At 36.6% G+C, this 14,484-nt stretch overlaps 3 protein-coding genes across 3 annotated transcripts; all 3 read right to left on the bottom strand.

Annotated features, from left to right (window-relative positions):
- Positions 1-1,710: 1,710 nt before the first annotated feature.
- Positions 1,711-5,535, bottom strand: LOC144547272 (uncharacterized). The gene is made up of 8 exons (XM_078295878.1): positions 5,184-5,535; positions 4,925-5,069; positions 4,709-4,800; positions 4,501-4,612; positions 4,154-4,360; positions 2,889-2,962; positions 2,335-2,600; positions 1,711-2,088 (listed from the first exon to the last, which is right to left on the bottom strand). Exons 1-8 carry the CDS (start codon positions 5,475-5,477, stop codon positions 1,938-1,940), a joined length of 1,341 nt encoding a protein of 446 aa, XP_078152004.1. The 5' UTR covers positions 5,478-5,535; the 3' UTR covers positions 1,711-1,937.
- A 907-nt stretch (positions 5,536-6,442) lies between these two features.
- Positions 6,443-10,126, bottom strand: SR (serine racemase). The gene is made up of 7 exons (XM_078320465.1): positions 10,031-10,126; positions 9,587-9,797; positions 9,386-9,472; positions 8,774-9,004; positions 8,207-8,280; positions 7,039-7,225; positions 6,443-6,931 (listed from the first exon to the last, which is right to left on the bottom strand). The coding sequence occupies exons 2-7, from the start codon at positions 9,772-9,774 to the stop codon at positions 6,685-6,687; spliced, it is 1,014 nt and encodes a 337-aa protein (XP_078176591.1). The 5' UTR covers positions 9,775-9,797; positions 10,031-10,126; the 3' UTR covers positions 6,443-6,684.
- A 1,206-nt stretch (positions 10,127-11,332) lies between these two features.
- LOC144547263 (uncharacterized) lies at positions 11,333-13,782 on the bottom strand. The gene is made up of 6 exons (XM_078295867.1): positions 13,586-13,782; positions 13,069-13,312; positions 12,145-12,966; positions 11,635-12,050; positions 11,428-11,485; positions 11,333-11,344 (listed from the first exon to the last, which is right to left on the bottom strand). Exons 1-6 carry the CDS (start codon positions 13,780-13,782, stop codon positions 11,333-11,335), a joined length of 1,749 nt encoding a protein of 582 aa, XP_078151993.1.
- Between the last annotated feature and the right edge of the window lie 702 nt (positions 13,783-14,484).

Genomic DNA, 14,484 nt, shown 5'->3' with positions numbered 1-14,484 from the left:
GGTTTAAATGATTGTGAGTAATATTTTAAAATGTTATAAACAGAGTTTTAAATGTTTGAATATTAGCGCTGAAAATGGAAGTTAGGTAATATTGAAATTTTTTCTGTTAAACTACTTAGAGAACACGCCCGGAGATTTTATTTGAGATACAATTATCAAGCTCCTTAAATTAAATATAATGACTTTATTTATAATCTAAGAGTTGATATCACCTCCTGTAGGCTGTAGATAAGCATATAACCTAATTAAGAATAAATTAATGTCCTTCTAATTCAACTTTGATTTGACTATCTAAATTAACATTAATAGTGTAAATTTAAATAATTGTCTTTGATATAATTGTAGAGATTGTTAAATTAATGTTAAGCCTTAAAAAGGTGACGAGTGGGTTTTGAAAAAAAAAATGGAAATTATTCAAGACCGATGCATGTAGCCTTAGTAGCTAGTAGGGATCGTTTCTGAGTTTTATCAAGATATAGGTAGATTGAAATTAATTATTCTGTTTAAGGGATGAGACTAATTATTCTGTCTGGTTTATCCAGCTATTAATCTTATGCCAAAGTTAATTAAACAGGATGGTAGAAATTATCCCGTCCGTGGCTTAGAAAAAGAAAATGCGGAACGGTAAGGAAAATCCTGTCCGCGGCTCAATGAGTCAAATAGAGGATCTTACATATTAATTGGCATTATGCATGTATCCCTGTTTACATGCCAATATATATGCTTAATTATATGCTCACAGATGTTAAAAGAAGCAAGGAAGTGATAACGACAAAACATACATTGATTCAAGATTCCAAGTGCAGGTGTTAGTTTCAAATTTGTTTTATTTGCATTTTTATAAGAAGTGGAAATGGAATAGGGGTACCGGACGGTATAAACAAACTCCGTCCGCAGATTTTTTTTTTTTTTTTTTAAACCCCAGACGGGAATAATTGTACTGTCCCCCCCTCCCCCCCCACACACTTTTTTTTTCACGCTAAGCTTAGCAGGTGAGGGGTTAAGGTGTATTAAGCCGGACGGGATAATTGATCCCGGTTTACTTATATCTAGAAAAAACTCAGAAATGATCTCCTATTCCGATATATTTTTAATTTATTTTCTATTAATAAAAAAATCGGGGCTCTGGGGAAGTCTGCTAGCTATTTTTAATTGAAGAGCCCTAGCTTACTGGCTATCAAAAATTAAACATTATATAGTTCTGCTAATTAAGATTCTTTAAAATTCTAGCCTAACAACTCAATATTAATATAGCCTCTGTTTTTTTACTATTGCCGAAAAGAAATATGTATTTTCAGATGGTAACATGAAATATGAAAGGTGTTTAAATCTTTTCACACAATGTTGGAAGTTCACGGTTGCTCCTATAAGTACATACTATTATACTATATAACAAGGTTGAAGGTATAGTAAAAAATTAGTAGAGAATATATAATCTTGCCAATTGATCTCAATTGTCCAGAATGCATCTTCTTTCACTCAATTCTAATTGATCTTCTATGTCTCAACCCTCAAGTTTAATTCATTCAAGAAAATAAGCACACAAAAAAAACTACAAATATATATATTTTTATTTATTTGTACGTGAAGAGCAACCCTAATTATTGTTATCATTTAAAAAAATATATAGTAAAAAACAGGAGACAAGAAAGAAACAACAACAAATGAACAAAAATAAAAAGAAATTTAGACTTTGTCAGGATGATCCAATTAACAGAGCTCTAAAATCTTCATTAGATATATAAGGTGGCTTTCAGTGTCCCCTTTGCAATCTAGTTGTATTTATACAACTTCTAAAGGTCCAAAAATAAAAATCGTATAAGATGCATGCAATACTGTCATACTCATAATTTATGCATATCATGTCCAATTTCATCAAATAAATTAAATAATTAACAAACTAATGGCTTGAGCGAGATTCCTCGTATTCTGGTCCATCAGAAAGCTCGTGCCTTGATAATGTCAAAGCTCATCTCACTCGGATCGGTTGCTTGTAACTCGACTTGGATGCCATCGAGTTCCCTCCTGAAGCGATCCTTTGAACTGGCATAGAGCATTTTGCTCCTTATCCTGGCATTATCTGGAGACCTAAACAGAACAAAAAAAATTTGTTTAGAAGTATTTTTCCATTGTAGAAATGGTTTGTAAGAGTTTGTTTATTCATTATAGAGAAAGATTTTCAGTTTGTTTTCCCACAATTTGTCAAATTCAGCGTATCAAGCAACCCGTGTAATCTGTGACGCATCAAGGAAACTTAACTCAGAATCCTGGAGGATTGTTATTGTTACATATATAGCATTACCACAAATTTGAAAGTTGTTAGTAATGAATTACCAGGAAATGAAGAAGATCTTGCTCTTCTGGCAGTTGTCATCTGTGACAAAGTCAAAGTCAAAGACAGCGTAACGGCACTCATTAGGTGGGAGGGAATTGGTGAAGTCATCATAGGTCTCCTCGGGCTGCCCCAACTTCTCCACCGCTACCTGTTGTATCTTCTCATCTATCTTGAAAACGATGAATCTGAAGTTCCTCTTTGCCTTCAGCTCTAGGAACCTCAGCTTGCAGTCGTCGTGCACTGCCATTCCCGACGCCGAATTCGCCTTTAATTATTTTGTCAAGTCAAAATACACACACACTTAATTAATTGTTCAGAACCGCATGATGATTCGAATAAATTAATTAAGAGTACATGACATGCATGATGCTCATTTGTTTCCTAAACAAGAATAAATTGAATTTAAATTGACAGGGCCAGCAACTTCTTAGAATGGAAGGAAATCTGAATCAGATAACAAAGTCTTGTTATATGAATTGCCTTTCTCATAAGCAATTAAATTAGCATTATGATTTCTACTTAATTTATAACATCGATCAATGATCCTTTTTACCCATATCAAACATATCAAATATGCAACGAATACATGCTCGATCGATAACCCAAACCAAATGTGGCCAAAAAATACTGTAAGATTTGCATATTCAGCCATGGATCAATTATATTTTAATAAGCTAGGGATCAAATTCCAAAAAAAGAGCGCACCAATTCTCAATTGTAAGCAACAGACATTGCCCCAAACATGAATTTAAATGATCAAACCCAAAAAATGAAAACATCAATTCCCATTAAGCAACATATATAGTAATCAATTCAATACACAAAATATATATATATTTGGTGATCATAGACTTAATTGTACGTACATTTTGGTTACATCCTAATTAATACCCTACCCTACCCTAGCTAGCTATCATTATGTATACGTAACCGGTATTTAAACAATTAACTAACCATATTTTCTTGTGAAAGGAGTTATCGGGAGTGGCAGCAGGAGAGAAGAAGAAGAAGAAGAAAGAGAAGAGAAGAAGAATGATTTGAAGAAATAAATTAAGGTGGTAGTTTTGTAGTGGAACAATTAAGAAAAGAAAAGAGGAGACAGAGATGTGGGATTGTCATAAATTGACGGATCGAATGCCACGTCCCACAGGCCAGACAATTCTTTGTGGCCTCTGCATACTGCAATCAACTGTGCATTTATTTTATTTCATGGTTTCTATGTGATAGTAGCTCTACCTGTCACAATGGATCACAAAGAAATTCAACAAGTATCATACCAAATACAGCAAAACATGACGTGCTCTCAACCGCTCGTCCATTATTATTATTATTACCAGAATCCTGATTACAAGTTTAGTAAAACAAAACAACAGTCAACAGACGGCGTGATCCCCAAACACAAGACGTCACAATGTGATTTCAGTTTAGAACGTACATTTTTAATAATTGTTGAATGCACTTTTAGTTAGTATATAAAAAGATATTTGATTATTAAAATACCAAACTTGTTCATTTTAATTTACATTTTTAATAATTGTTGAATACACTTTTAGTTAGTATATTCTAACGTTACATTATTAAAATGCATATATATATATATAGTTATTGTACAAGGCCAAGGCGTGTTGCTTGTTGCACATTAGTTATAAACTATAAAGACAGACAAATTGAGCATGCTCAACTCCATTACAAGACCTACTACTACCTCAACATCCATAAATTGGATATGCTCACTACGCTACGCATCATTACAATTTCCTTTGGTGCAAGCAAGTCTTGAAAGACAATTATTTGAACGCTTGCCTTTCAAGTTTCAACCCAAAAAATTGACAACTTTTGGACCCTGCTTAGCCTTCTTTGATTTGAAATCATTGTTATTGTCCCCTGATTTTGATTTCGACTTGGACAAATCACTTGTTTTAACATTTTTGGCCTCCACCTGTACAATGAAATCATCTTCCAAATCGTCTCCACCTCCACCTCCACGACAGGTGGGCTCATTCTGCTCGCTTACCTCGGCCATTTCTGTTCAAAGAATATAACAATTTTCTCTTTTTTTAATACAATAAACAAAAAAAGGCGATATATATTAATTACCACATTGACATGTGATATTAGCACTCTAGTGTTAATTGAAAAGGAGTAAACAACTATTCCAGAATTACCGGTGTTTTGGTCAAATGAATTTGCAAAATCTCCATTGCCATTGCCATTGCCTTTGTTCGGACAGTATCTGGCCAAGTGAGTAACTTCACCACATACTTTACAACAACCACCCTGAAAAAAAATAAATGTTAACTAATTACTATTATATCTCATATTATTCATAGTACGTACGTATAATAGCATGCTGAGAAAACAATTAGAAAATACCTTTGGATATATGCCATGTTCATTCTTGGGACAGTTCTTGCTCAGGTGCCCTGTTTGTTTGCAGATAAAGCAGCTTGCAAATTTTGTACCACCTACAAACAGAACAGAACAGACCATTGCATTACACAGCAATAATAACAAACCTCTTAATAATAACAATTTTATTTTAAAAAATAAAACAAAATGCAAAAAAAGAAGAGAGTGATAGAGATATACCATCTTGAAGTGCTTTAAGACACTTAGACAAAGTGTGGCCGGTTTCTCCACAATTGTAACAGAATTTCTTCTTGTCACTTTCATCATCACCTTTCTCTGAGCAATTCTTCACACTGTGACCCCTTTTTCTACAAAACAAGCAAATCTACAAGGCAAAAGGAATAATAATAATAATAAGTCAGTCACAATAACTAACTAACTAACTAATTAATATTAAAAAATAAAATAAAAAATAAAGGAAATTTAAAGCCAAATTAACCTTATTTCTCTCCCACTGTGCCTTCTCGGGGCAGAGCTTGGCGATGTGTTCTCTCGATTTACAAATGAAGCAGCTCTCTCCGGGCCGCATACCGGGTACACGAAACGGATGTTTACTAAAACGGATGGAATTCCTCGCTGGTTTTGCATCTCCTTTGCTTTTCTTCAATTTCTTCTTCTTTTTAATCTTCTTCGAATCAGAAGCATTTGGGGGTTGGGGTTCTGGTTTTGGAAAGAGATGCGGATTCGCCTCCTTGAACTGTTTCCTGGCGAGTCTTTGTCTCTGGCTCACCATTCTTCCCTTCCCTTCCCTTCCCTTCCCTGCTTCGATTCGTAAAACCCTAAACCGATCGTCCTTCTTCCCTCCCGTCCCCGGCTTGTTAGGGTTTTTATCGGGTCGGGCCTTGTTTTATTATGTCACCCTTTTCTCGTTAGGGTTTTTATCGGGTCCGAAGCCGATATAAAATATGAATTTAGGTGTAGGATTAATGGGCTACAGGCCCAAAAAGGATAACCAGGGACTTGTTATGTCACCCCTACCCTACTATATATTTTAATCCACAGTCACACTGATCCCTCCCTTTTCTCGTTAATCCTCTCTCATAAATCATGATAAAAGAAAACTAAACAGTGGGTTTTATTATGCATGGGGCAATGGAGCATGGCTCATAACTCATAACTCATAATGGAAAAAAAAGGCTAAAGTATACTCATTATGATTCTTAGTGGAAACTCCTTTCTTTTTCTTTTTCTTTTTAATTCATTATCGCAGGATTAGTAGTGGAAATAACTAGACAGTCTAGTGGTGGAAAATAATTTAGTGCCATTATTAGTAGAATCCACCGAGTTCATGTTCATCTCCTCTCTAGTTGTACGGATTCACCGGAGAAAGCCCATCAATCCAACGGTATAAGTGAAATTTTAACTCTAGACATAAAACTTACAAAGCATATTTACTATCAAGATTCTTTCTTTTTTTCTTTTTTTTGAAACACCATTTAGTAGCAACTTCATACAGAGATGTTAAAATTACATAACTCAAAATTTCACATGTATAAAAACAAAATTCACAGCTTCAAATTTTTTCATCGAGACACTAGCTTCAAGAAAAATAAAAATTCATCCAATCACAAATTTCATAATTCCTTTATCCAGTGTATCCGGATAATTGGGGAGGAGCCGAACCCGAATCTATCACATAGGTCCGTATTTGATTCTATTCATGTTATTTTTTTCATAGTAAAATGAAAAAGACAAATCTTGCAAACTAAAAATCAATGCAAATATATTTTAGTATGCATTAGACACTCAATACACCAATACTAAGCCAGATTTGGTACAGTACAATTCAGTTCTGTGCCTCGAAAGCAGAATGAAGAGATGGTCACTTGAGTATCAAGCTCTAAAACTAGGAAGGTTTGTATACATACCAGTACAGGCAACAACCTGAAACTGTACTGGCCAACAAACCAATTCTTTATGGAATACCTACATCAATAAAATTATCTGGCAAGCGAGTCCCAAAGAGCAGCAAGATCTACATTGCCACCTGATACAATGATTGCTACTTTGTTGCTCTCCTGCCATGCTCTACTTTGCTTGAACTGATCTGAAAGAACAGCTGCTAAACCTATTGCTCCACTGGGCTCCACAGCCACTTTTAGAATCTCGTAGCACATTCGCATTGCTTTAATGATCTCCTCATCACTCACCGTAATTATTTCATCCACCAAGTCACGAACCACCGGCCTGACAAATCCCAAAAATGATTTTTTAAAGCCATACTGCTCCGTAGCCCAACTCAATAAATATTTATGGAATCCCATACTGCTCCAATATAAAAGTAAAAGTCTTACCATGTAAGGTCTCCAAGAAAAGCACGAAGGCCATCAGCGATAGTGTTGGTCTCAGGTAGAGTAACAATTCTTCCTGCCACCTTCGATTGAGAAGCATCGTCAGCTCCTTTTGGTTCTGCCGCTATAATTCGTATGGATGGGTTGATGGCCTTGGCAGCTATACTAATACCAGAAATCAAACCGCCACCTGGGGATCAAACCAAAATTATGAAATGATGCACTGACTTCTAGTCACCACTCGAATTTATTTTAATATGTATGTTACTAAACCTTGGAACATAATGTATATATCACTATAAAACTAATCTCAACTAATGGGTTTGGTCAGGTCCATGTCAGAATAATTTCAAACCTAGCTGGCTAACCCATTTCTATTTTCTATTGGCTTTTGTTTTTATTTTTTATTTTTTAACGTACGCACCGAGGTTAATGGCCAGAGAAATCATTAAGGGATGGAAAAAAAAACAATTAAAGGTGTAATACCTAACCAAGACTTGGTCATTTTGCAATTTTGACGTGAAGATTCAACAAACCAACTAAGGGGTTGCGTAAAGGAAAATACTTATCGACCCACTAGCAGGCCAGACAAGACTCAAGCAGTAAACATTATTTAAGCTTTTCTTAAACACAAAAAAATAATAAAACAGGTGCAATGTAGTCAATATTTTTTCTTCATTTGACTATAATGAAAAAACAGTACCTGGGGAATTGACCTAATTATTAAGAACTGATCCTTTTAGAATGATTAGAGCAACATATTTATGCACAATTAGTGAGGTAAGCTAAGCCAGAGAAATGAAACTCATTACAATGGGAGTGTAAATAGTTCAATTTTATGTTATTATTCTTGTTTAGAGTTAGCAAGGTGTGAAATTTCTGTTGATTTGATATATTTGTGTTTAAAATTAGGATTTTGGTTGCTTTATAAGATTTTTATAGTAAAAGTGGCTAATGGTTTTTTCAATAAAAGAAACAGGAGGGTACTTTTGTACCTTGTCTTGTCAAAAAAATGATGCAAGACAATTTGCACACTGAAGTACAAGCAAATGCAACAGCAACGGATATACGCTGAGAGTATTAAAAACTATCATAATAAAAGGGTACAGATGGTAAAGATGCTCATGAAAAGAAGGGGGGGGGGATTCTGTAAAATTTTGTTATAACAAACCGCTAATTGGTACGATAATGGTATCAATTCCTGGAACTTGCTCCAACAGCTCCAGTGATATTGTACCCTGACCACTGGAAAATAATAGAAGGAAAATACTCAACACTCAGTGCACCAAGAACTTTAAGAAAGAAATTAGAATACCAAAACTCCAAAAGTAATCAATGGGGAACTACACTTGTATACTTTTAACATTGGGGAAATTTCATGTACACCCTCAAAAACCTCGAATTACATATTTCCCCCTCTAAAATTCATAATATCATATTTACCCCTCTAAATTTCAAAAACTCACAAATTTACCCAATCTATTGCCTTTTCTATTAAAACTCATTTTCAGTTTACCCGTTCTTAAAACATAAAAATAGATAGCTAGTGTAAGAAAAATGTTAAGTCTTCTAATTAGTCGGTTTTAGAGTGTAAATGATTCATTTGTGTACTTGTGATGCATACACAGTGGCATTTGGAGTACGAATTTTAGAGGGAGGAAATATAATTTTGAGGTTTTTGAGGGGTAAAAATGAAATTTCCACTTTAACATTTGGCGATAGGATAGAAGTAAAGAACCTGATAATTCGGCCATCGTTGAACGGATGAATCAGAACAGCTCCAGTATCTTCTAGAACCTTCTTAGCCACTGCTTCTCTAGATTGCATGGTAACTTCACTCCAAATAACTTGGCCACCATATCTCTTAACATTTTCGACTTTACATTTTGGAGCATTTTCTGGTATAACAATATAAGCTGGGATTTTACGCAGCTTTGCAGCCAGTGACACTGCTGCAGCATGGTTTCCACTGAAAGATTACTATCTAATTAGTACATGAGAAATTCTATATAGATGGAGAACAATGCTATAATGAGTTATTCGTTTAGAATGATTAAATTTTGTTTTTCCTGTTTTTCATTATAAGAATTTAATAAAAAAAAATTATGAATAAAGTATTAAGATCTAGATCTGAGATAATCTTTAAACACAAAATGCATGATTGATTGATTAAATTGGTTTACAGTTCTTAATTTGACACATATATTGAAATGAAGTCAGAGAATTCGGTTCTACTTCACTTCAAATGTAGATCACTTAAACAGTTTAATTTGCCAAGTAACAACTTACCAACAAGCAATTAAAAAAAAATGATTTACTTGACCTTTCTTAAATTAGAAAAAAGCACAACCTGCTATGAGTTACAACCCCTTTGGAAGCTTCGAAATCATGAAGCGAAAATATAGCATTGGAGGCTCCCCTAATTTTGAAAGCTCCTCTATAATTATAATAGAGTAGAAGAGATGCATTAAAAGCAGGAAGGAGCAACAGAAAAAAAGGTGAATAGAATAGTATTGTAGAAAAGTAGAAGCTGGATGAGACGTCATCTCACCCCTTCTGGAAGCACTCGCACTTGAAAAACAATTGCTTGGCGGCTAGAGAATCAAGTGTTGAAGATGAGAGAACTGGAGTTGTATGAATAAAAGGCGCAATTCGAAGTTGAGCTTCTTTGATTGAATGGATATCAGCAGCATACTTTAAGTTAACTGTGTGGCAGGGTTGGTTATTCTTTCCATCCATTTTGTCACTGCCTATTAGCTAGCCTAGTATGCTCACAGTATAAGTTTAAATAGTGAATATATAGCAGATTCATATATAATTAATTACCATAGCATCATCACAAGCAAACACACTAAATTAACGAACTCTTCACAAGCACGGTTAATTTTAAAATTTTAAAAATTTACAAACCCTCTTTCCCCGACTTAAAACAGAAACAGAAACAGAAATTACGGTAAGGCTAAAAAGAAGAAAAAAGACAAGTCAAGTCAAGTACCACAAAGTCAGTCGATTGAGCCGGAGATTTGCGGCAAACTGTATCTGTATATGTAATGTATAATTGTATAGAGAGAGATTAGAGCCGGAGAAAACGAGGAACCAATTTGATTCATGCGTCTTTGGTTTTTTGTGGTGGGCCGGGTTCAATGTCTTTTACGATGTTTCTAACTAGTGGTTTGCTAAACCCCTAATGGGTTCAACCCGTTTTATCCGGCCCGTACCCGTTAACCGAGCTACCCGTACCCGTTGCCCGAGTACAAACGGGTAGACGAGTATGGGTAATAAACGGACCGGACAATCAAATTTGAAAAAAACCCGTTGTACCCGTACCCGTTACCTGTACCTGTTACTCGTATCCGTTACCTGTACCGACCCGTACCCGTTACCCGTACCGACCCGTACCCGTTACCCGTACCGACCCGTTTCATTTCAAAAAAGTTTGAATTTTTCCGCCGGTTCAAGAGGGGCCCGGTCCGGGTCAAATCAAACCCGGCTGGACTCACACGGGTCACCTCAACCGGTTTTTTTTTTTTTTAAAATTTCAAATTTAAAAAAATAGAAGAAAAAAAAAACCGAGCTGACTGGACCCGTCAACCCGCAACGGGTACGGGTAATAAACAGACCGGATAGAGATTTTGGAAAAATTACCCGTCTACCCGTTACGGGTTTTACCCGTACCCGGCCTACCCCTTTACCCGTTACCCCTAACGGGTAACCCGGAACGGGTCACGGGTAACCCCGTTAGCAAATCACTATTTCTAACTTCGGAACGCTTTTTATCTTTATGGGCTATTTCTATTTCTACCCATTTTATCTTCTAAATTCTTTTAAGTTGGTTTAATTTAATTTAATTTAATAAAACGTATCACTAGGCGGGGCGCTTCTTCAAAATCATTCTTTATTCTTAAATATTCCATTCTTAATTTACTTCTCATTTTATTTCCATTGGGTTAACTTAACTACAAATAGAAAAAACTTTAATTGCCTAGACTTTAATTGCCTAGCACAATTCACTCCTTCTGACTTTTAGGTTGTTGTTTGTTTTTGTACTTTTTTTTACTCTAGTGTTGTCATATACTGTGATTTGTTATATCAGGATGCTTATCTTTCTTTCATGTTGTTATTTATCATACTATTTTGCTTTTATCTTTCATCATTTTTCGTCACAGTAAATCTAAACGTAACGATTTGTAAAACAAACAATAAAACAACAAATAAATCACAAATAAATCAAAACAAACAATAATAGTGCGCCTAAATAGGTGTCTGCATGTTAATACAATAAACAAGTAATGCTTGCCTAAATAGGTGTCTGCATGTTAATACAATAAACGAGTAAACAAACAATAAATCACAAATCTAAACTTGACCGTCGGATAAAAATACATTGCTTGCCTCTTTCTCAACATGAAAATTGAATAACAAAAATGTATTGTTACTCATATTTCTCAACCTGAAAATTGAATAACAAAAATGTATGAGTTAACTACCTCGTGCATCTCGAACAGCTCTGTTTTGTTGTTCTTGTGTATCCCGGCGAGTTGATGTCTTCTCCTTCTATTATGAAGTAAATCAAGCCACATCGGAATCCTATTAACTCGCCTTCGACCCAAGGTAATATTTTTGTCATTTGGAACAAGGATTGGGCCTTCATTTTCCGGCCAATCAGACTGATTGTCATACACATGCCATTCACCCAGCCATGTGTTGATAAGTGTCTGTATGTGGTAGTAGTAATGTACAAACCTTCCAGGGTCAATGCCTCGGAGACGGCACACTGCCAGAACATGAGAACACGGTATTTTGTTTAATTGCGGCTTCTGGCATGTGCATGTAACCGTGTTCTCATCCATGATTACCACCGTGTATTTATAATTCGCTTTGGGAAACCGGCCAGAAGCGTCTTTAATGTATGCATTAACTTTCTCTTGTGCGGATGTTATCTCAAACTCGTTCCAGTTGCCAAATCCACCGAGCGTCGTCATAGATTGTGACCTCCCGCACCGTTTGTTAATCAACTACGAAAAATAGAACAATTTAATAAAAATTACAAAAATAAAATAATTTAATGAAAATAACATACCTCGTGCACACGGCATGAGAACTGTTGACCCTGGCTTGCTTCAAATTGCGCTTTTGCCCTCCTTTGAGCAAACCATTGCTGACATTTTTAAACGTGTCCTCAATTATTGCTGCTACCGGCAACCTACGAGAAGATCTAAAAACATTATTGAGCGACTCGGACCCGTTCGTCGTCATAATTCCCCAATGAAAACCCCCATCCAACGCCTGGAATATCTTCCATGGTTTAGGACATTCGTTCTCATCTTGATCTAGATACTTACCCACACCGTCCAACCAATTCAGAGCCCGATCACATACATCTCCCATTGCTTGCATTCCTTGCTCATATCTCCTCATCTTTCTCTTCGCCACACATATCCTGAAGTACTTGATTGCTTCTTCATTGCAATGATTCTTTTTCATATTTTCTGCTATGTGAGTAGCACAAAGACGTTGAACGCACTCATCCTCATCTTCCTCATTCCATCCCAGATCATCCTGTCGAAACACCTTTTTTATGCCCTTACCCCTATCAGTGATGACACACACAAACCTGGAGCGAATTACATTGCGCCTCAACCATTGCATGAACCATGCACAATCTTCAAAATTCTCTGTATCTACCAATGAAAAAGCCAACGGGAGGAGCTGATTTTCTGCATTGTACCCGGTTGCAATCAACATTTTACCTTTGTACCGGCCTGCTAAGTAACATGCATCAACAGTGATGATAGGTCTCAGGTGTTGGAAAGCCTCTATGCATGGTCCAAATGCCCAAGCCGCCCTATTAAAGTACCTGTAAGGTCCATGCTCACCAGTTGGATATGAGGTAACATCAAACAATGTACTTGGATTTTTTCGCTTAATGGCCTCCAATAAGGGGACTATAAGCGCATATGACCCCTCCCAACTACCAAATTGGCGGGCAATTGCCAACTCCCTTCCACGTCACAATTTATTGTATGCTGGTACCTGACCGTTGTACGTTTGTGCACAAGCTATTCTGACAGAAGTGATACTTAAATCTACGTCATTTCTCATGTGCGCCGAGATGCAATCGGCAACCATAGCAGCGGTCAACTGTGCATGATCTATTCTTGTGGCATCCGCATGACAAACATGTTTTGTTGGGCACCTGGATACTTTCCATTGTGTACCAAAACCAGTGACCCTTGCATTAATGTACCAACCACATCTGGGGTCCTTGCACTTGAACCTAATCCATTGTTTGTCACTGTGCATATTCTTAATCTCTTTATTACAAAGAATGTGAAACTTGTAAATTGCAGCTTTCATTTCCTCCTTTGAATCATAGGTTTGTCCCTCTGACAATTCATTTTCAAACTCTGCATGTCTACCAAATAACCCCACATTTGCTTCCTGAAAACCTGACAGGTCATTGAAAGCTGCAATCGGGTGCTCAACCCCGCGACCCATTATCCGAAACCCTTTATCAACCTTGAATTTTTTTGTCTGCCCGAGCACATGCCTCGTATCTGCTGTGTCACTATGATCGCTCATGCAATCAGGATCAACATCCCCCCAATTTTCCTCTGCCTCTTGTATTTCCGGATCCACCGTCTCCTCAGTTTCCTCCGGATCACAAGGCTGGGCTCGGGATCGATGGGAGTGCCGACTATTAGACGGTCGGTCCCTCTGAACTGGGGCTTGACTACTCTCAGGCATGTCAATCGGCAAAGGGATTCGGGACCGACGGGAGGGCCGACTAGTAGACCGTCGGCCCTCCTGAACTGGGGCATTACTACTTTCAGGCATGTCAATCTGGAAAGGGGGTTGGGCCACTGGACTTAAGGAGGTTGACGCATTAGCCCGACTAACACCCCGGATTAACCTTGCAAGGAGGTTAGGACGCTGGACTCGGTTAATCTCCACAAAGAGTTCAATTATCTTGTATTCACCCCCAGAAAAACTAATTGTCTGGTTATACAGTACCTGCCAGACTCCATCATTCTGAACAGGAAAAAATTAGAACCAAGTTTGGCCTGAACCAGTGGGCATGCTAATTTTGGCCTGAATATCAAGGTCATATCGATCCTGATTCAATCCGAGGTTCTGAGAAATAATCGATTTCAGAACCAACAAATAAGTACCCGAGATTACCGGTATCACAGAAACAGGCCCGATACTGTAATAAACCCCATTAGGGCCTGTTAAAATCTCACCACCAGTGTAAATAGATACCATAACAGCCATTTGGTATGAGTATAAGAAAACCTAAAATTAAAAATTAATTAAATTAATTATAAATACTAAATTTTTTTAAAAAAGATAGAAAATAAAAAACTTACGGTTCTGCTGAGAAGAATGGTGAAAAGAACGTGAAATGAATCTCTCACTAAACTCAGGCCAACTCTGTAATATAAATTA

The sequence above is a fragment of the Carex rostrata genome, chromosome 2 (genome assembly GCF_964058835.1).
Source record: "Carex rostrata chromosome 2, lpCarRost1.2, whole genome shotgun sequence".
NCBI lineage: Eukaryota > Viridiplantae > Streptophyta > Magnoliopsida > Poales > Cyperaceae > Carex > Carex rostrata.
Note: the sequence above shows the minus strand (reverse complement) of the source record. Positions and strands in the feature narration are given on the sequence as shown.